At 56.2% G+C, this 19,736-nt stretch overlaps 2 protein-coding genes across 6 annotated transcripts in view; one reads left to right on the top strand and one right to left on the bottom strand.

The window, feature by feature from the left end:
• Slc5a10 (solute carrier family 5 (sodium/sugar cotransporter), member 10) overlaps window positions 1–19,736 on the top strand; it is a 73,322-nt gene that overhangs the window by 39,253 nt on the left and 14,333 nt on the right. The gene's annotated exons all lie outside the window — the stretch shown is intronic.
• Fam83g (family with sequence similarity 83, member G) overlaps window positions 1–19,736 on the bottom strand; it is a 28,741-nt gene that overhangs the window by 8,473 nt on the left and 532 nt on the right. The window contains exons 2-3 of one of the 2 annotated variants that reach the window (XM_005399278.2): window positions 19,118–19,699; window positions 5,624–5,791 (exon numbers count right to left, since the gene is read on the bottom strand). In XM_005399278.2, the coding sequence (XP_005399335.1) occupies window positions 5,624–5,791; window positions 19,118–19,642 (693 nt within the window). In that variant the 5' untranslated portion in view covers window positions 19,643–19,699. Of the gene's footprint in view, window positions 1–5,623; window positions 5,792–19,117; window positions 19,700–19,736 lie in introns of those variants that run through there. The other variant, XM_013522189.1, reaches the window with a different exon arrangement.

Here is a 19,736-nt window from a genome sequence, read left to right as displayed (position 1 = left end):
TGAGATGCAGGCTGTGCAAGAGCGGAGAGTGCCTCGGGAGGCGTGGTGGGTACAGGAGCCTGCCGAGCGGGCTGAGCCGGAAGCTGATGAAAGACCCTACACCTGCTTAAGTGCCTGGGCTTGGCGGGGCAGTTGGAGCCGTGAGAAGGTTAGAATGGAGAGTGCTGTGGTGGACCCGCACGTCAGGAACACTTCTGGCTGTGCAGGGGAGGATGTGTGAAACGACTGGGGGTGCAGGGACTGAGGCTACTGGAGAGACAGCGTGTCCACTGCAGCCCTGTGCTGGGCTCCCTCCAACATCCCCGCCCTTCTGGCCGGGCAGCCCCAGAGCAGGGTCCACAGAGGCTGATGGGGGTGGGCCCCCGGGAGTCCTCAAGTGATGCCCACCCAGCCGTGGGGTGAACAGCCACCTTGCTGCTGGGCCCAGCCCAGAAGGATCAGCCTCTGTTGCCAGACAGCCCTCCAGCCCCCCGCCCATGGGATACTTGTCTACACACAGCCAGTTAAACAGGAAGCTGGCCCCGGCCCAGGACAATTAGCACTCGTGACTTTGTACCCAACACAAAGCACGCTTGGGGATCAGAGGTCAGAACAAAGATCTTGGAGGCCTTCCCCTGTGAGCTGTGGCCAACCACAGCCAGCTCTGAGGCATCCTGTGGCTTCCAGCCCAATACTCTGCTGCGACCACACTCTCCTCCTCAGCCACCAGCCTCCACACCCCACCCCAGCTCTGTCCAGTGAAGGGCTCAGGGCGCCGGCATTTCCACCTCAGGGTGACTCAGGAGCCATGCGAGAAGTAGCCTGCAGTTGTGCTGTTGGCTTGCTGTGTGATTCAAAGCCTCTGGTCCTCTCTGGGTTTTTGTTTCTCTGTCTGCACACTGAGGGCTTGCGCCTGACCTTGAGTCTCACCCACGGCTGGGGCTTGGCAACAGGGGGCTTGCAGCAAAGTCTCTCCATTTTCGGCCCCATGGGCTGTTCCTGGCCTGTTCCTGGGTGGCTCCACCCAGCAGGCCTGGCCAGATGAGGTAATGTCTCAGGTGTCTGAGCAGAGGTGAGGCATGCCACAAAGCCTCATTGTCTCCCAGGTCCTGGGATCCCCCCAGCAGAGAGTGAGAAGATGGGTGGAGGGACACAAGGATATCCCAAGTGGGTGCCCAGGGCAAGTCCTTGGACACTCTGGCACTTCAGGTCAGAATAGGGTAGGGTAGGGTAGGGGGGTGGCCAGGCAACTCCTATCCATTCTTTAAGGGCAGTTTCCAAGCCAAACACACGTGTCAGGATGGCACCAGAGCTGGGGCAGATTGCAGCATCCTGCACCAAAACCACCCAGGCCTCTAGGCCCCCTGGGCTCACTTGAGCTCACAGAACCATAGGTCTCACCTAGTGCCAACTAAGACTATGGCGGGAGGGTCTGGCCATTTGTAAACTCTGGCCTAGTGCTGATCAGTCCCGGCGTCAAACAGTTGCTAACTTGGTTTTCTCATCTGTGAACTGGGCCTGCTCATCTGTGCCCCAGGGCCACCATGTGGATGGAGTATAGCCACACACAGCATCGCAGGAGATGGCCACTGTCTGGGTGGGTGTCTCATGACAGTGGGGGCCATGGACTGTGACTGTGACCATGTAGAGGGGACTGACACATAGAAACAGAAAATGTTTGGGAAGGTACAGACTCTCCAGGGACCCCAGAACTATCAGTGTGCTTGGCAGGTAGGGGGCTCAGGGAAGGGAAGAGACTTGCCCACATCTCCCATTCTAAGGCCTGAGGGCAGGTCTTCAACAGCCCACTCTCTGCCAGCATCTCCTGGACTGAAAGAGGCTGGGGAACCCCAGAGACGCATGCTGATAAGGCCTGAGCCATTTGGTGAGGCCTGGTCAGGAGAGTGGGGCACAGAAGACAGCAGAGACTCATGTGGCGGCAGGTGTGTGGGGCTCAGACGGCCTCCACGCTCTGCAAAGGGTCTGCTTCTCCTATGCTGTGCATAGGGTCAACACTCACTCTGACTCCCAAGCTGTCATGATGTTGGAGTGTGAAGTCCTTTGTGAACCATCCTTGTGTAATGGGAGTGTGACAGGACAGAGCTGAGCTAGCCTCACCCCAAACCCTTGTCCAAGGGTCCTGCCTCTTCTCGACCAGGGCTGCTCAGTTGAGCTAGGGGAGCCGTGCTGGGCATGCAGGATGCTAACAATTCCCTTGGGCTCTACCCGCCAGATGATGTGTGACAAATACGCCTCTGACCACGGCCCAGAGTGGGACAGACCCCTCCCACCCTGCCTAAGAACTACGCCCTGGATCCATCAAACACCTTGGTCTGGATCGGAGAGGGCAAGATGGGTGTGCGGACATCCGGGGAAGGCGGGGGGGGGGGGGGGCCTTTGTCTCCTGATCCCACACACCCAGCCAGGCCTCGTGCTCCCAGGCCACGCCTGATCAGGACGCATCTTGTGGCCCTCCCACCTTCCACTGGCCCAGGAGCAGCCACGGGCCTGTCCAAATGAGACCTTGCTCTGCGTTCTCGCCATGTGCCTCCCTACGGTCACCTGCTGAGGTTTCCTCCTTCAGCAGAAACGGTCCAGTCTTTGCTAAAGTAGCTGCTGGTTTTTCCAGTCTGGCCACATAAAGCCGGGGAGTTTTCTACACTGGCCGGGCTTCTCATTGCTCCTGCTCAGTCTAAGCCAAGAGCCTCAAGGCCCAGCCCAGCTCCCGCTGGCCTGGTGTATCCCCAGCACCTAGAAGCACCCCAGAATGTGGCCTGGTCACCAGCCTGGCCCTGTGACCTTGAGGGAACACAGGGGCTAAAAGGCAGAGTGCTCTTCCAAGGCCTGCTCCCCATCTGTGCTACTGTGGGGCCAACTGAGCTGCAGGCAGATGCGGAGACACCGGGCCACACACCTGACAGGCTGTGCACACTGCTCCCTACCCCCAGGAGACCAGGGCTGGGATTGGCCGAAGCAGTAACCCTCCAGAATGTGTTGGGTGCAGGCTCAAAGCTCAGGAGGAGGGAGGGAAGGAAGGCGCCTCCTAGCCAGACCATGGTTCTGGTACTCAGGCCAGAGCTGGGGTCTCACAGGAAAAACACTGCCTGTCCCCAAACAAAGACAGGACAAGAAGAGAACTCATTTCCACAGGGTCTTTTACTCTTTCCAGGAGTTCTGCCAAATAAATGGCACTATTCCCACTTTTCAACAAGGTAATAGAGGCCGGGGCAGTTTCGATGACTGCCTACGGTTACTGTGCAGGTGGCAAGGCTGGGCTCAGACTTGGCTCTCAGTGCCCTTCCAGACTGACAGCTAATACCCCATGATCACAATATGACCCCAGCAGGCTTACGCTGTATCCTGGGTCCCACGGATCCAGGGACAGGTCAGCACAGAGCTGGGCCAGGGCAGCAAGCAGCCAAGGGCGGGCCGTGGATTAGCCGCAGAGGAAGTGCTCCCAAGACAGGTCCAGACCCAGTCAGCCTGCAGGCAGGGAGGCAAGCCAGGCAGGTCCTGGACAAAGTGACACCTGGTTGGGGCTGGGTCCCAGGAGCCTGCAGTCACCAGCCCAGGGCTGTGGAGGAGCTAGCTCAGAGGCAAGAATGAGGAAGCCAGGTCACACTTTCCCACGAAGGTGTCCCACTCCTGCAGACCTGTCACCTTCCCAGAGAGTGAGGCAATGGAACAAGGCAGGCTGAGCAGAACTGCAGTGTGAGCTGCCCCTCTCTGGGCCTGATGGTCATGGGCTAACTGATGGGCCAGTGATCCGTGGGGAAGGATGTGGGCAAGCCCCTGCCCCAAGGCATGAGGTTCCTGCGTTACAGCCAGGAGATGTGTAGCTGTACTGGGCTGGCAGAGCATTTTTGTTTCACCCACAAGCACCATGGTGAGCCACCAATGTAGCCATGAGGAGAGAGGCACCACACATTCAAGTCCCACTGGCAGTCGGCAGACAGGAAGACTCTGAACAGCACCAGGGTATCCTGGTTATGGGGTCTGTACCCTCCTTGCCAGAACCCACTGCTCTCTCCTGGATTTTAGGTTCTGCCCCTGACTTAAAAGAATTTGGGCAAGTCCTGGCCTCCCTCATGCCTCAGTTTCCCCATCTGGCCTGTGGGAAACTACTTCAGATGACCACAGGCCTCTTCTGGCGCAGGCTCTCCAGGCCTGAAGGTAGCCACAAGCAGGGACCATCCCCTGGCCACCACCTTCGACTTCCTGAGAGCTCAGAATCCCAGGTGGAGGCCACCCACTGCTTCTCTGCTTAGGACCCCCTCAGCACCTGTGGCTGTATCCTGGCCTCTGCATCTCGCTATGGAGGGACACCATGGGAAGCACCTGCTGGGGTATGGCAGGTGCACAGGTGGTGGGGGCTCTGCAGTTACTTTCCAAGAGTTGCCTTTTGCATACTGAAGCTCTCTCTGGCATAAACTGTCAGCCACCGGAGTCGACTCCAGTGCTAATTACATAGCAGGCGGGCATTGGTCTCACGTCAACCTACCAGGGAGACCACATGAAAATGTCCCCGAAATTAGAGACTCACAGCAGAGTGCTCACACCCACTTGAAAGGACTCAGCTTGGGGAGGGGTATTAACAAATGCCTACAAATTACAGGTTTAGAGCCCAGCCCCTGGTTAACTAGCCCATGCTGCCCCTTCTGGGATCTGCATGCAGACCCAAAGCCTGAAGCCCAGAGGATTCGGACCCACCAGAGGATGGAGCTAAGCCTGACCTGATCCCCACTGGAGACTCCAGGACAGACACGCATTTCTTCATCTCCAAAACAGGAAGGACAGCCCCATCCCACTAGATCACTGTGGGGATTAAATAAATTAACCCACAGAAAGTACCTCAGGTGGGACCTACCACACATCACCTGCTGATCAGGCACACTGTTCTGCACGCAGGGAAACATTCTGCATACAGCAGGTGCCAAGCAATGGCTGGATGTCTGAATGGAGGTGCCTGGGCACACCAGTTCACTTGTTCTTCTGCCGAGCCAGTAAGATCCGGAAACCCAGAGAGGTGTCACAGCAAGCTCAGGAGATGCAGTAAAGCAGTGGTGAGAGCCTCAGGCAGCCCTCTCTGCATCCTTGTTCCTAGTGTCCTCCCCATCCACAAGGTCTGTTCTGCCGCTCCTACAACTCAGACCCATTCAGCTCTGACCCTGGCCTGAAGGAGCTTCTTCCGAGTCAGCTCTGGATACCAGTGTGAGGACATTCTATGGGGACAGATTTGTGTTTAACCTAAGAATGGACTTTCTGGGAGTCAGAGCTCTCCAGCTAGGGCATGAGCTGTCTGAGGAGGGGATGAACACACACCTGTCATTGGAGGTGGACAAGCAGACAGGTGGCCATTGGGGCATGAGCTGCTTTGAAAGAAAACGTGATGTAGTACCTGGCATGAGCTCCAGCACTTGGTCCTCGAGCACTTAATCAGTGCTTATCTTATCTGCCTGTTGGAGGCAGTGAGTATCCTCTCCCTCAGGGCATTCAAGCTATGTAGTTGCTTGGCCTACAGCTCTAGGAATTCTGTGTGCTGGGCATAGGCTCTACCCACAACAGGCAGGTACTCACACTGTTTGTTGACTAGCTGAATGAGCCCTGCCCTCCAGCTGTCCAGGCAAGCAGGGAGCCGGCTCACCTTGAGGTGCCCCGGGTGCATGCGGGCCCGCTCACACATGTGCAGGAAGTACTTGACATTGCTCTCGTCCACGATGATGTACACGGCCACCTTCCTCTTGAAGCCAGCATCCAGCAGGTCCTTGAAGATGTCCACATCAGTGAACATGTCCATGACCACAGCTATCACCTGGGGACAGAAAGAGACTGGGCTGTCAGTGCAGCAGTAGGGGCAGAGCATCGTAAGAGGACACAGCCCTCCCATGGCACGCTGGTCCTGGAGTGCCCGCACCAGCCCTGCCCCCAGCAGCCGTGGGCCCATGACCATGGAGTGACAGGCTGGGGCCTCTCTGGCTTGACACTGAGGACACACAGGCTCAGTCAGTGCCTCTGGCTGGACTTGCCAGGCAGCAGGAGGGGAACAGAACTCCAAACCAAGTGGCCACACAGTGAGAAGCAGGGGAAGAGAGAAGAGCAGGCTGCTGCAGGAGGTACAAGGTCCACAGGCAGCCTGGGAAGAGGGTCTGAAAGGTCAGGGGTCAAGGAGGATCTTTGTGTGGGGCCCTGTGTTTGTCACAGCTCCCCCAGAGCACCTCCTGCCTCACCTGGATCAGGCTTGCTGTCACCCGCTCCCACCGCCACTCAGAAGGGGCCCTGCGCTGGTCCATTCCCCAGACATGGCTGGCAACACAAAGACAACCCAGAGGTGTCAACAGTACTCGCTGGGGCCTCCCCCCGGTGTCCAGGGCTGCTGTGGACTTTGGCAGGCCTCCCTTGTTGCCACTACTCCTGTGCAGTCTCGACAAAGCCCAAACCAGCACGTGTGGTTGCTTGTCCAGTCATTTGACATCTATCCCCACTGCAGGTAACCTCCCTCCCTGGGACTGGCTCAGGGTGGGGCCCCTGAGGTCAAAGTGTACCTACCCACCCCAGCCTGGCCAAACCCAACTGTTCACCTGAGAGTCCTCGGGGATAGAGCAGCGGAAGCACAGAGACAAGTGATAGGCCTAGCCCGTGGCCTTTGTCTCTTCCTCATTTCCTGTCCTCTCCCTGGCCGCCAGGACACATGCCTGTCACACTACCCCATGCTATAGGGTCAGACAGATCTCTACTCCTTGCTGCACCCCCAAGGCTGGCCCTCTGCCCCTGGGATCAGAACTGCCTGAGGTCCCTTACACAGAGAGGCTAGGAAGTGCTCCAGGCCACACAGCAAGCTGGGGACGGAGTTGAACTGGCACCTACCCAGGCCTGTAAAGAACTGAGCTCACTTACCCCCACTATGAAAGTGGCCTGGTAGGATCCTTCCCTGGGAGCCATACCCACCAGTGACAGGAAGCAGCCTGGAGCCTGCTGGGGACGTGTCTACACATTGCAGTGTGAGATCACCAGGCTGGCCCCTGCAGGCCCACTGGGACTCCTCCCTGGCCTCAGGCCACTGCTGACACCCAGTGCTTATCTGGCACCAAAACCAAATTCCTGCAAAGGGAAGGCTCCACACCTGCCCTGCCATGAACTTGCTCGGTGAAGACCCTAAGGAAGACCCTTACCTCCGTGGGCAGTTTTCTCATCAGTACAAGGCCCATTTCTCGGAAAAACCAAGCACACGTGGACACAGCAGCATGTAGAAAGACCTTAACCTGGAGGAGGGCTTCATATACACTCAGGTGCTACTATTTCCCCACAGCCAGCCTCAAAGGGCGGTCCCAGAAGGTTGGTAGTCTTGACCCTCACTTCCCGTCTCTTCCAAGCTCCATAGCAGTGAGATCTCAGCATGCAGCTGGATAAACTGAGATTCAGTGAGGTCATTATCTGGCTAGAGGTCACAGAGCAAGTTAGGGCAGGGCCTGGACCCACCCCCAGGCCAGGCCAGGGCTGGTCCCCGGTTCTTCCCTTGGCACATAGTCTCAGAGGGCTTGGCAGGTGATGGACTCGCAGAAGATGGAATGTAAAACCGGCCAGGACTCCCCAGATGCTGAGGCCTAGGGTGCCCTCTGTCCCCTAGGGTAGTAGCTCACCGTCTCTGAGCCTCTGCAAGGCTGTAGGGGGGCAGAGATCAGCAGTCAGGGGAGGGGCTGGGATGGACAGAGGTAGGCTAAACCGAAGCACTGTCAGTGCCAGATGAGGAAGTGCCTTCTGCTCCCAGGAGCAGACCAAAGACAGGCAGAGAGTGAGCCCCCACCCAGGAGGTACCCAGGAAAAGCCAGAACCGGGGGGAGGTGAGTATGAGGGCACATAATGTTGGCTGGGTGGGCTCCCACCAGCCAAGGGTGAGGAGACTGAATTTGGGAACAGGGTAGCAGTAAGTAAGCCCTTACCTGGGACCCCACAGCTCCCAAGCCACCCCAGCCATGGTTGCCCTGGGTAAGCCACTCTGAAGCAGGCAAACACCCTTGCGTGCTGTCCTGGAAAAGGCTTCATCAAGGCACAGCAAGCAAGCTCCTCCCTGGAGGCATGCTGGCACCCCTCCACACCCCCAGATCGGTCAGCAGTGGTTCAGGCCTTGGGTGCCATGGCAGACAGGGACTTGCCCTGGGCTTGGGCTATAGGACATGTCCCGGCAGGATGGGCGCCACGTGTTCTGTTCCCCAAGTCGCCCTCAGCCAGCCAGGGTGCCTGATCCAGGGACTGTCTGCTGTCGGGGTGGTGCCTGTCCCCTCTAGGGGAACCCCCATGGGGCCCTATGCTGAGTACTGCTTCCCCAGGCATTGGGCATGGTGATGGGGCTGGTCAGATGAGGGCCTGTGCCAGATACCAGCTGGTGCTAGGGACAGGGAGTACTGCTTGGACTCGAGCTGATACTGGGATGGGGTACCTCATACTCCCCACCAGCCCCCACACCTTGGCCTGTCACAGTCAGGCCACTGAGGTCTCCTGGAGGCCCCTGAGACCTACCATGCCCTCCCCATTTTGTACACAGGAAAGCTAGGACCAGCGTCAGGGATGGAGGCTAGAACCAGGCCTATGCAGCCAGCCTCAGCATAGGGCAGTTCCATGGCTTGACAACCATGACCACCTTTGGTCTTTACAAGCATGCTACAAGCAGCGGTTGTTTTCCTCATTTTATATATGAGGAAACTGAGGCATGGTGACATTCACTACCTTGCCTAATAACTGTTTGGATAGCCCAGCTCAACTCATGATCCTGTGAGCTCATCCAGGACACAGTCTAGCAGGAGGGGCTCAGCCTGGGGCAGGTCACAAGAAGTTTTCACCAACTGAGAACCAGACTACGTGGCTCAGCCCAAGAGCAACTGCAGGGATCAGGGACAGCACCAGCGACAGCCCCTCCCAGGTACGGGTGTGGGTCTGCCCCACCATTCGGGTCTATCTCATTTGAACACCATAGAGCTGGCCCCTGTAGAGGAAAGCACGAGCCACCTCCCCAGCCACAGCCTGAACGCTCTTCCCAACAAACACAGCAGGCTCAGGCTGGCACTGAGCTCCAGCCTGGACTGTGAGTGAGCGGCATCCCCTCTCTGCGCCTCAGTTTCCTCACCTGCACAATGGGGTAGTGGACAAGGTGTTCAAGACCTTTATTCTCTGACATCTTTACCTGAAAGACCCCCACCTCTGTGCCCAGCTGCCCTGCCCAGAGCCCATCAGGGCCTGTCTGGGCTGGTTAGGGCATCTTGCTGCACCCACAGGCCTGTGAGAGGAAGTGCAGGTGGCCACACCACCTCCCCACACTCCTGCAGGCTCCCGCCCTGCCAGGTGTCAACACCAGCCTGCGGCTCCCAGCACCCACAGCAGCTGTTTTCTAGCCTCCCCGTGACCACAGACTCCGTTGCATGGAACAAAAGTGCCCTTGCAGGGCAAGTGGGTGGAACAAGCCTTCCTGGAAGTGACTGGGAGGAAGGGCGGGCTGAGAAGGGCTGGCTGAACACTAGTGGAAAAGCGCTGGTGTGTGGCCAAGCCTCTCTTGGGAGGCCCAGACCCTTCTGGTCCCTCTCCCCAGAAGGTCATGCTCTGGTCCACCAGCTCCCCATACAGGCTGCCACCTTGAAGGCCAGTTACCAACTGTGCCTCTGTCTGGACAACTCCCATCCAGCTTCTAAAACCCAGCTCAAGTTCTTCCACCACCCGCGCTCCTCTCCATCAGTACTCTGGTGCTCACCTAGCTTAAGCACACAATGCTCACGCATTTCTGGAGATGCCACAGAAAGGCCATCTCGCACAAGGCCTTGGTGCTGAGACAGATGGGGTTAGGCAGGGAAGTTTCTGACCTGCATGTGACAAGCCCTCTGTAATGGCCCTGCCTTCCTCACCCTCAGAGGCCACACACACTCTTGGACATGTTCAGAGAGCCAGCTGTGGTCTTTCTGCAAATGTCCCTGAGAGCAGGGGAGAGACACACCCAGTTGTCATGCAGCCTGGAGCCCTGACGTGGCCTCAACACAGTGTACAGCTAAGACAGGTCACTTCCGCACCTGGGATATGCAGCAGTGGGAGAGTCTGTCGTGTCTGCTTCCAGCCCCTCCTACTAGAAAGCTGAGCCATGTTGCGCAAGTGCCTTAGTCTGCTGGTGGGGAAAATAAGAATCCCCTGTGCAAGATCACTGGCAAGAAGTGCACTAATACAGGTGAACCGGCATAGGGCCAGCAAGCTGCGGCTGTGTTCACCCACCTTGTCCACCAACCCACTCCTGTTCAGCCAAACCCACAGCCCCTGGAAGGTAGGGTGGACAGGCCAGGAATCAGGACCCACTGTCTCACTTCTCTCTGGCCAGCTGCAGAGCAGAAGAAGGCAGTCCCAAGGCGGCTCACAGGAATGCTGTGGGCAACCTTAAAGGCTGCAGCAATGGCCATCAAAACCAGAGATTCAGCTCCTACTTCCAGCCACGGTAGAATAACAGTGATTGATTTTACCTTCTTGCCACAGCAATAAAAAAAAAAAAAAAAAAAAAAGAAAAACCTCAGGCAAAAACTAGAAAGCCAGTGACAATATGTGGTTCAGAACAGAGAGAAGAGGCTCCAACAAGGCAAGGCATAAGAAGGCACCAGCTGCTTCCAGCTTACAGTGCTGGGAGACTCCCCTGGGAAGAGTCAAGTGGTCTCCCTCCGCTGAGGACACAGGATTAGCTCAGAGTGTAGCAGGTAGAGTTTGTAAGACAAGGTACTGCAGGGAAAGAAGTACACAGAGAACCCCAGAGACCTGCAGAGGATTCCTTTGAGTCCTCAGCTGACAGGTGAGCAGCTAATGCATGGGAAGAAACAACCAAGGCTTAAAGAGAACCACCAGAAAGGAACAGCTGGAGCAGTTGCTGGTGCTCATGTAGGATCAGGACAGCTCATGCTTCACCCGGCCAAAGTGGAAAACCTATAAACACACAGGGCTTGCAGACTACCTTAGGGTACTACATATAAATCCCAGACTGAGCATAGGCAAACCCCCAGGAAGGGCCAAAAAGTAAACATCTTAGGTTTTGTGGACTATGATGAGTTCTCTATCACAGCTACTTAAATCTGCTAGCAGGCACAGACAGTACATATATGAATGAATGTATGTCTGTGTTTGATTATAAAGCTGATGGTAGGCTTGATCTGGCCCATGGTCCACAGTTTAACACCTATCCTAAACTGAGCTAGTCCTACCTAATCAAGTTTAAGAAAAAACTCAAAGTTTTAAATTGGGTCTGGGGGTATAGTTCAGTAGTAGAGCACTTGCCTAGCATGCACAAGGTCCTGGGTACATTCCTTCATGCATGCAGGCATGCACACACACATACTCACACAAATTAAATTTTTTTTCAAGAAACTTAACTGCATATTTAAAGGAATAAACAAAGAAACACCAGCAGCCCACAACACATAATACACCACATCTGGTATTCAATCAAAAATTACTAGACACATAAAAAAATGAGAAAATAAGACTCAATCAAAATAGACCAAAAACTGACAACAAAGGTTAGAATTGGCAGACAAAGACAAAAACAATTGTAAGTGTATTTCATATGTTGAAAACATCAAATACAGACACAGAAGATCAAATCAAACCTCAAGAGGTGAAAAATGTAATATAAATCAGCCATGATGGCACATACCTATAATCCCAGCACTCAGGAGGCTGGGGTAGGAGGATTGCTGTGAGTTTGAGGCCAGCCTGGGCTACACAGTGAGTTCAAGACCAGCCTGAACTGCATAGTGAGACCCCATCTCAAAAAACAAACAGAAATGTAAAATGAAGATGAAAAATACAATAGCTGGGCGTGATGGCGCATGCCTGTAATCCCAGCACTTTGGAGGCTGAGGCAGGAGGATTGTTGCAATTTTGAGGCCAGCCTGGGCTACAAAGTGAGCTCAAGGCCAGCCTGAACTGCATAGTGAGACCCTGTCTCAAAAAGACAAAAAAAAAGAAAGAAAAAGAAAGAAAGAGACTGAAGAAACATGGTCAGCTCATCAGTACACTGACAGTCAACTTCAAGCTAATATACGTGTAATTGGAGTCTCAGAAGAGCCTTGGGGTTGGGAAAGAGACAGAAAAAAAATGTGAAAAAATAATAACCAAACACTTCTACATTTGATGAAAATGAAATCCATGTGTCCAAGAGGTTCAATGACTTCCATGCAGAACAGAGAGAAAACTACACCAAAGTTCATCATAGTCAAATCACCTAAAGTCAGTAATCATCTTAAAATAAAACCTTAAAAGCAGCCAGAAGGGAAAAAAATACATAGGAAGAAATGAAAGGCAGATTTCTCACGGAATCAAGGCCACAAGACAATGAAATGAGCGACATCTGTGGTGCTACGTGGGAAGAACCACACACCTAGAAGTTTATGGCCAGAGAAAGTATCTTCGCACACCAAAGGTGAAATAGAAGTTTTCAGGCCCTCAGAGCGGTGCGAATGCAGCCCAGCAGACCTGGCACTACAGCTACTACCACCCCATGTAGATTTTAAAGAGAAATCAAGGCTCTGGGATGGCAGCGGCCTCCATGGAAGGGCTCGGTGCGACCTCCCTCCCTTGCTGGGGTGCAGAACGGGGGCAGGAAGAAAAGAGGCACGCTGCCTTACATCCTGCAGCAGCAGGCTTGGGACACAGACCTCAGTTCTCACCTGCTCCCTTCCTACTCCTCATGGCTGCTGCAGGATAGATGGGTTCTCAAGGTGTTAGGAAGTCTTGGGGGCCTCCTGGATATGCGCCCCACTGGCTCCAAATCAGTTATCCCATCCTGTCCTCTGAAGGCCTGTCACGGGGAGAGGACTGGTCTAAGGAACAGCCTTGTCTGTTCCATAGCAGTGGTAACTGGGCCAACCGACTGACATCCATATGCCTGTTCCTTTTCTGGAGATCAGAGAGGGTGGTGAGGACCTCTGCCATTTTCCAGGGGGCAGTCATGGTCCCAGAGCTGCACAGTCCTCTTCTGTTCCCAGGCTCTTGGGGGCGGTAACATCATGTGTCCATTTCTAGCTCTGACTTACACACCACTCTGTGTCCTGAGACAAACCTGCCTTCAGTACTGGCCACAAGGTCCTTTCCCCTTGAAGCCCCCACCACCTTCCCCGGACAGCCATCTTCCCTACTCAAAGCCGCAGTTCCTTTTCTTGTTAACCAGGACTGTGGGTTGGATGGCCTCCCTGCCCGCTTCCCATGTGACACGCAGCAGTTTTGTGAACAGGCCTCATCCCGAGACTATTAGGAAGGAAGCCTCTTGAAGGCCAATTAAAGGAGGCTGTGCCTCCTGAGCACCAAACAGCTGCAGCAGTCAGAAAACACGTGCTGTTCCCCACCCACGGGAGTCCTCCTAGCAGCAGCCCTGCCTGTGCCTGGTCCAGCACATGGAGCGTTACCCGAAGATTCCCGCCTCCCCCAGAGACTTAGGAATTCTGCAGAGACAAGAGGCTGGCAGAGGCCAGGAAGCCCAACAGGTGACCAGCAATGTGCCCCGTGGATGAGGCAAGACAACAAAATTCTTCCTTCCTATCGCCAGCCACATGGAGCCTCTGAGTCCTGCGCAGCCAGGCCTGTGGGCACAGGGTCCAGGCAAACACAGTACCTGCAGGAACAGGGAACATCTCGGAAAACCTGAAAACCACAGATTCAGAGACATTTAAACTCCTGTTGTTGCAGGATCCAAAGTGCCAGACAGTGGGGCATCCTAACTGCTAAGGAAGCCTGGCCTGGAAAGGATTTGCCCAGGGTCACATAGGGCAGGGCTGAGGCACCGGATGCGCTGGTCCTGTCTGCTGCGTTCCGTGGAACCCCTGACTGAACTCGCAGGACAGTGAGCTCATCACTTCTCAACCCACACCACCCCAGAGAAAGGCTCACAGGGAGGGTAGAGGTGAAGGCGGAGAGATGAGAATGAGACCCAGCATTCACAGGTCCCAGCTCCACGATGGGGACCACACAGGGAGCTTGACGCACCCCATTTAGATCTACTTAACCTTGACTTGATGAGGCAGTGTTAGTTCACCATGGCACTGAGATCAGGGTCCAGTGATCCACAGAGATCAGAGGTGAAGGGCCTATCTTCGGGACGGTCACCAAGATGACACCTTCCCACCACCCCATGTGAAATTTAACTTAGAAGAGGTCCAAGCCCAGGGTCATTCAGACCCCACAAAAGGAGGTAGGGCAGCTCACCCAACCAGAGCTTGGCTGGCAGGCGTCAACCCGTGCCGGGGCACAAGGGACAAGCCTCCTTCCCTCTTGGCTGCTCATGACATGGAGGGACAACGCTGCCCCACTGAGCAGCCTCCAAGCACTCAGCCCTTCCAAGCACTCACGTCTGTCACTTCTGTAAAACAAGTAGCCGGCCTTCATGCTACAGATGAAGAAACCGAGGCCTGTGTGGCACGGGAATGGCTAAGTCAGGCAGGTGAGCCAGGGCCTCCAGGAAGACCAGTCCCTCTGTTGGCCCAGAGGGCAGGACTCTCAGCTGCAGGGAGACCAGAACTCCATGGAACCCAGCGCAGGCCCAGCCAACCAAAGACCCTGTAGGATCCATTCTGCACTCATCATCTGCTTGTATCACCTGACATAAAAGCAGTTTGGCAGGTGAACTGCTGCCCGCTCAAGATCCAGAGATGGCTGCAGCCGCCGCCTCACAGGCTCCTTCCTGGAAGGGCCTCTCCCAGCTCAACACACAATTACAGCGCGAGCGCCGTGGGGAGAAGACAGGAGCCAGCACCTGGGATTATGATATCAGATGGTTCCCACCCTGACAGGTGTGAGTCCCAGGCCCTGGGCTGGAAGCTGCCAGAGCAGGAAGGAGCCTGGGCCACCACTGCCCCTCTGGGCTCCAGCTGGGCCATCACCACTACAGCCTCTCTCGGTGCGGGGGTGGTTCTGCGCCAGTGCACAGCTTAACATAAGGGACACGTTCTGGAAAATGCCCTTCTAGACTTCATTGTGTGAACACAGAGTATGCTCTATGTCACCAGGTAACATGATGTACAGAACTGCTGTTGTGTCTGCAGGCTGTCGTCACTGTGATGTCATGATGTGACCCCTGCCAGCTGAGGGTGCACTGGATGCCCACCCTCCTGGTGCCAGGAAGGGGCCGGCCAACTCCCAGGCCACAGGGGCCGGCACCACCACGGCTCCCCATGGCCAGCCCCAGGGTGTTCAGTGTCTAGAGGCCAAGGAGCCTGGAGAAGCTGTGTTTTCCGTCCTGAGTCAGACCGGGAAGGGCCAGCCTGCTGCTTCTGTGGGGAGTAGGACTCGGAGCTCAGACCCAGGTCTTGGGCCCAGCACCTCCAGTTGTCAGCTCTGTGGCCTTGGGCAGGTTATTTGACCTCTCCGAGCCCCACCGGGTCTTGGTTTCCTCCTCTGGACAATGGACACAACACCTACTTTATAGAGTGGTGCTGAGGGTTGCGCAGTGTGAGGAAAGTGCCTGCTCAGCACCGGGCATGTAGCTGGCATTTAATAAATGCCTCATTAAGCTGCTTTTATTCTCCTGGAGCCAAGCTGAGGGCCAGAACTCCAGTGTGTGAAGGCGGGGACCTGACAGAAAGACATCAGGTTAATCGGGCATCATAAAGCTTGGGCTCAAGTTGCTTCCTGCTGTATGGCCCTGCACAAGACACTTAACTTCTCTGATCTCCACTCCCATGCCCTGGCCTGGCAAGCACAGATCTGGGTTCTAGTTGGGGTCTCACCCCTGGCAACTCGTCTTCCCTGTTTCCCCAGCTGTAAAGTGGTAAAGCGTGTTTGTCTCTGTCCCCAGGGCCGCTCCCTGGTTGTCAAGGGCTGGTAAAGGCATCTGCCAGCACTGGGGGCTCAGTACTGGCCAGAAAGGGGGCCTGCTGGGTCACCTGTGCTCCCTTCTGGCTGGGGCTACCACTCTCCAGCCACTTCCCCAACCTCACCCAGCCTCATCCTCTCTGAGAGCAGCTGGGCTTGCCCCTCCTGGGCATGATTCCACAGGCCCAGAACCCGGCATGCAGCTGGAAACCCACAGCAGGCTTTTCATCAGATAAACCCCTGGCTCCCGAGGGTCGGGGAAGGCATGCCCATGACCTTCCACTTGGGAGTCAGAACCCAGGGAGACTAGAGGGCAGTTCAGAGAGCACAAGCTGTTGGCTCAGAGCCACACAGCCAGGGGCATTAGATGCACGACCACCCATCCATTGTCCTAGAGGAGCTTGGAATCACAGGGCAGGGTGTCGGGGCAGAAGGGACCCTTAACAGTCTTGAATGTCTGTACCCATTTCACAGACAAGGTGGCAAGAGCTGGGCTGTGTCCCGGGTCCCACAGCCAGGTAGCAGCACAGCAGGGGCCTAACCTCACACTGCTTGACCCTGGTACTACTACCCACTACCCCACCCCGGTTATCTGCAAGGGGGAACAGTAGGGTAGTCCTGATGGGAACGCGGCTGCTCCCCAGGGGCCGGGCCTGCGTGGGCCGAGTGTGTGCTGTGTCACTTCCCTGCCCCGGGGTCTGCTGTCGTGCTGACGGCAGGGCCGGGTGAGTGAGGAGGTGGCAGGCTGGGCCGCCCTGACTCAGTGCCAACAGCCACAGCCCAGAAACTCCTGTGGCAAGGGGGCCGACGAGTGGCCTGCAGCCAGGACAGCAAAATCCCCATCCAGGCCTAGGGGCTGGGTTCTCCTGCACTGCTTCAGGGTGAAAAGAGAAGGCAAGGGGAAGGGGATAAGAGGTGATCATCAGGAGAGATAAGGCAGGGAGCTCCCCACCAGGTGAGCAAAGTACCCTGTCTGCATCTGTCAGCACCCCGCCCTGCCCCATGAGCCTGGGAAGCAGCCAGGGCAGGGGAGAAAAGGATTACAGGTCATCTGGCTCAGCTGCCCCTCCCAGGCCCTGCCTGTCACTTTATCCTGCTACTGTTGCCCAGACACAAGGGGCAGACACAAAGGACAGGCCCTAGCCTTTGGGTGGAAACAGGTCTGCCCACCACCCTCCATCCAAGAGCTGGCCAGGTGATCTTGGGCAAAGACTTACCAGCCTGGCCTCAGTTTCTACATCTGAGAAATGGTAAAGATAACACTCCCTGAGATAAGACTACCCCAAACACCACTCCATCCATACTACCTATGGTGATCACTGCCTGCCCACGCACACAATCTGACCATGCGTCAGTGACAGATGTGGCAGGGATGCCCAAGGGCTAGAGAGCCAGAGCCTGGTTCAAAGTAGCACTCGGTGAACATGAACAAATCTTGCCCTCCACGCTGCAGAGTTCCTTGTCTGTGACAGGTGGGCTTGGCCTCCATTGCCTCTGAAGCCCCTCCTGTCAGACCTGGGGAGCTGTGACAATGATGCCACACAAACAGACCAGGCCTGGCACTGGAGTCCAGCACTTCCTGTCACCTCAAACAGGTGACACCAATAACCTTGTGCTTGTTCAGGGGTGGGGGGCATGAAAAGGCTGGGTCTCAGCTGTGCTCACAGACTTGGGGAGGATGCAGGATGCAGCACAGAAAGCTTGGCCCATGGCGCCCCTATCTGGCCTCATCACTGGGACAGGCTGGCTGTCATTCTGCCTACAGGAGATCAGTCACTGTGGCTGTGCCCAGGCTGAGCTGCACAGTGGTATTATTGGAGGAGAGGAAAGGCACAGGAGGTCAAGCCCCTCCCCACCGCAGGCCTCAGTTTCACCATTTTAAAAATGGGAATGAAGCCGGGTGACAGGGTCACAGCAGACCTTCTCAGAACTGGTTCTGTGCCCAGCCAGAGCCACCCCCACAATCACTGACATCAGTGGCACCCTCCTCCCCCTTGGCAGGTGTGGAGTGAGTTATTCCACCTAATAACTATGAGGATCCCTTCCTCCTCCCCACACCCCTCCACCTCCATCCTCACAATAGCCAGAGGCTCAGCTTTTGCTCTCACCATCCCACTTCACAGACTAGAAACTGGAAGCCCCAGAGCCACCTGGATCCCAGGCCCCTTGTGGGGCAAGAACTCCACTTCCTAGAAACCTGAGCCAGGGGCCACTTCATCCGCTGCTAAGCTACTTTTGGATTCTCTGCCCAAGAGCTCCCCAGAGTCACCTGTGAGCCAGGATGATCCCCAGAGCCAGTGTTCCGGCCTGGTGCAGTCAGCTGCTCCACTCTGGGGTTAGAATAGCAATAGGCTTAAGACTCAGCCAGGAACCCTCATCCCACAAGCCCAGGCCAGAACTGGCTTCAGAATCCTTCTCAACACAGCCCACTAGGGGTCAGTCACTCCAGGACATGCTCAGAAACCAAGAAAAGTCATCTGCAAGGAGCATGTGCCTGTGGTCATAGCTTTAGGCAATGGCCTGGCTGTCTGCACCCTTCCCAGTCTCTGCCTGCACCCTTCCCAGTATGTGTGTCACTGGGTCAGTGAGGCACTGCCCAGCTAAGCAGCAGAGGAAGGGGAGGTCCAGATGGGGCCTGAGAACCCTTCCAAAGGCAAAGCTCAAACAAACAAACAAACAAAAAAACCAAAGGCAAAGCTCAGCCCAAGTGGACAGTCTTCATCAGAATTCACTCCTCTTCCACTTAGGACCACAGGTATGTCCTGAGGCATCTCCCCATCTCTCTCCCCAGGAGAGTTTTTGCCTTTGCAAAGCTCACAAAAGGGCTCAGAGAAGTTGAACAACTCACTCTCTGCTCAACATAGCCAGGAAACAGCAGATTTGAATTCACATCTCCAAGCCAGACTCAGACTTGCGTTGCTTCTTAATCCCCACGTCTATCACCCCAAATCACAACAAAAGCCCTCTTCACCAGAGCTCATGGTGTGTGAGAGAATCTCGACTCTCAGGAGTGAATCCGTGTCATCCAAAGGACAGTAGTAAGAGAAAGCTGTGCCATTCCTCCCCACCCCACCCCTCAGAGCATCTACTGGGGAACCTGCACACAGGCCCGATGCTTTGAAAGGAGGCAGCCCCAGTCCCCTGCTAGAGGGCTCCAGAACCCTACTCCTTTGCAAAGAAACAGAAATCCCAGGAGGTCCAGGAGGAACCTCCCTCTAGGAAGCGACCAGAAGGTAGCAAAGAGACCCACAGGAGACCGTTTTGGGGTCCCCACGCCGGGCCCCAGCCACCTCTGCAGGAACTCCCAGTCGTGGCTCCTCACCTTCTGGGCCTGGCTGATCATCTTGCGCACCACCTCTTTGATATGGGCCTGCCCCTCCATGGGGGGCTGCATGTACACGCTGGCCCGCGTCACTCCGCGGTAGGCGATGGTGTCGGGCCAGCCCAGGTCCAGCTGCGGGATGGAGCGGTCGGACTTCTGGGGCCAGTACTCCAGCGAGGGGGGCGGCTCGGCCTCGGCAGGGGTTCCGCCCACTCCGCTGGCCTCCTCCGCACAGTGACCAACCCCGCTGTCCTGGTGCCCCCGGGCGAGGCCGGTGCCCCGAGGATCCTCCGAGCCCGGGTCGTACACCTCGATGGTCTCCAAGATGCGCCTGAGTTCCAACTCCGACAGGAAGTCGCGGATGTTCTCGCGCTGCAGCACCTCGTAGAAAGCCTCCCGGCCGCGGGCCACCAGGGCCTCCAGCGCCAGCCGCTGCTCCTCGCTGTAGAAGAACTCGGGCTTGGCCTCGCTCGAGCGCCAGTTCACGTGGCTGTCGTCCAGACACTGCACCTGGGACAGGGCCATGGCGCCGCTCCGCGAGACCGGTGCTGCTGCGGCCGGCCGGGCGCCGAGGCTGCGGGCCTGCGGGACAGAGCGGGTGACTCCGGGCCGGGGCAGA

Source organism: Chinchilla lanigera, unplaced genomic scaffold, assembly GCF_000276665.1.
Source record: "Chinchilla lanigera isolate Chin_1 unplaced genomic scaffold, ChiLan1.0 scaffold00066, whole genome shotgun sequence".
Classification (NCBI taxonomy): domain Eukaryota; kingdom Metazoa; phylum Chordata; class Mammalia; order Rodentia; family Chinchillidae; genus Chinchilla; species Chinchilla lanigera.
Note: the sequence above shows the minus strand (reverse complement) of the source record. Positions and strands in the feature narration are given on the sequence as shown.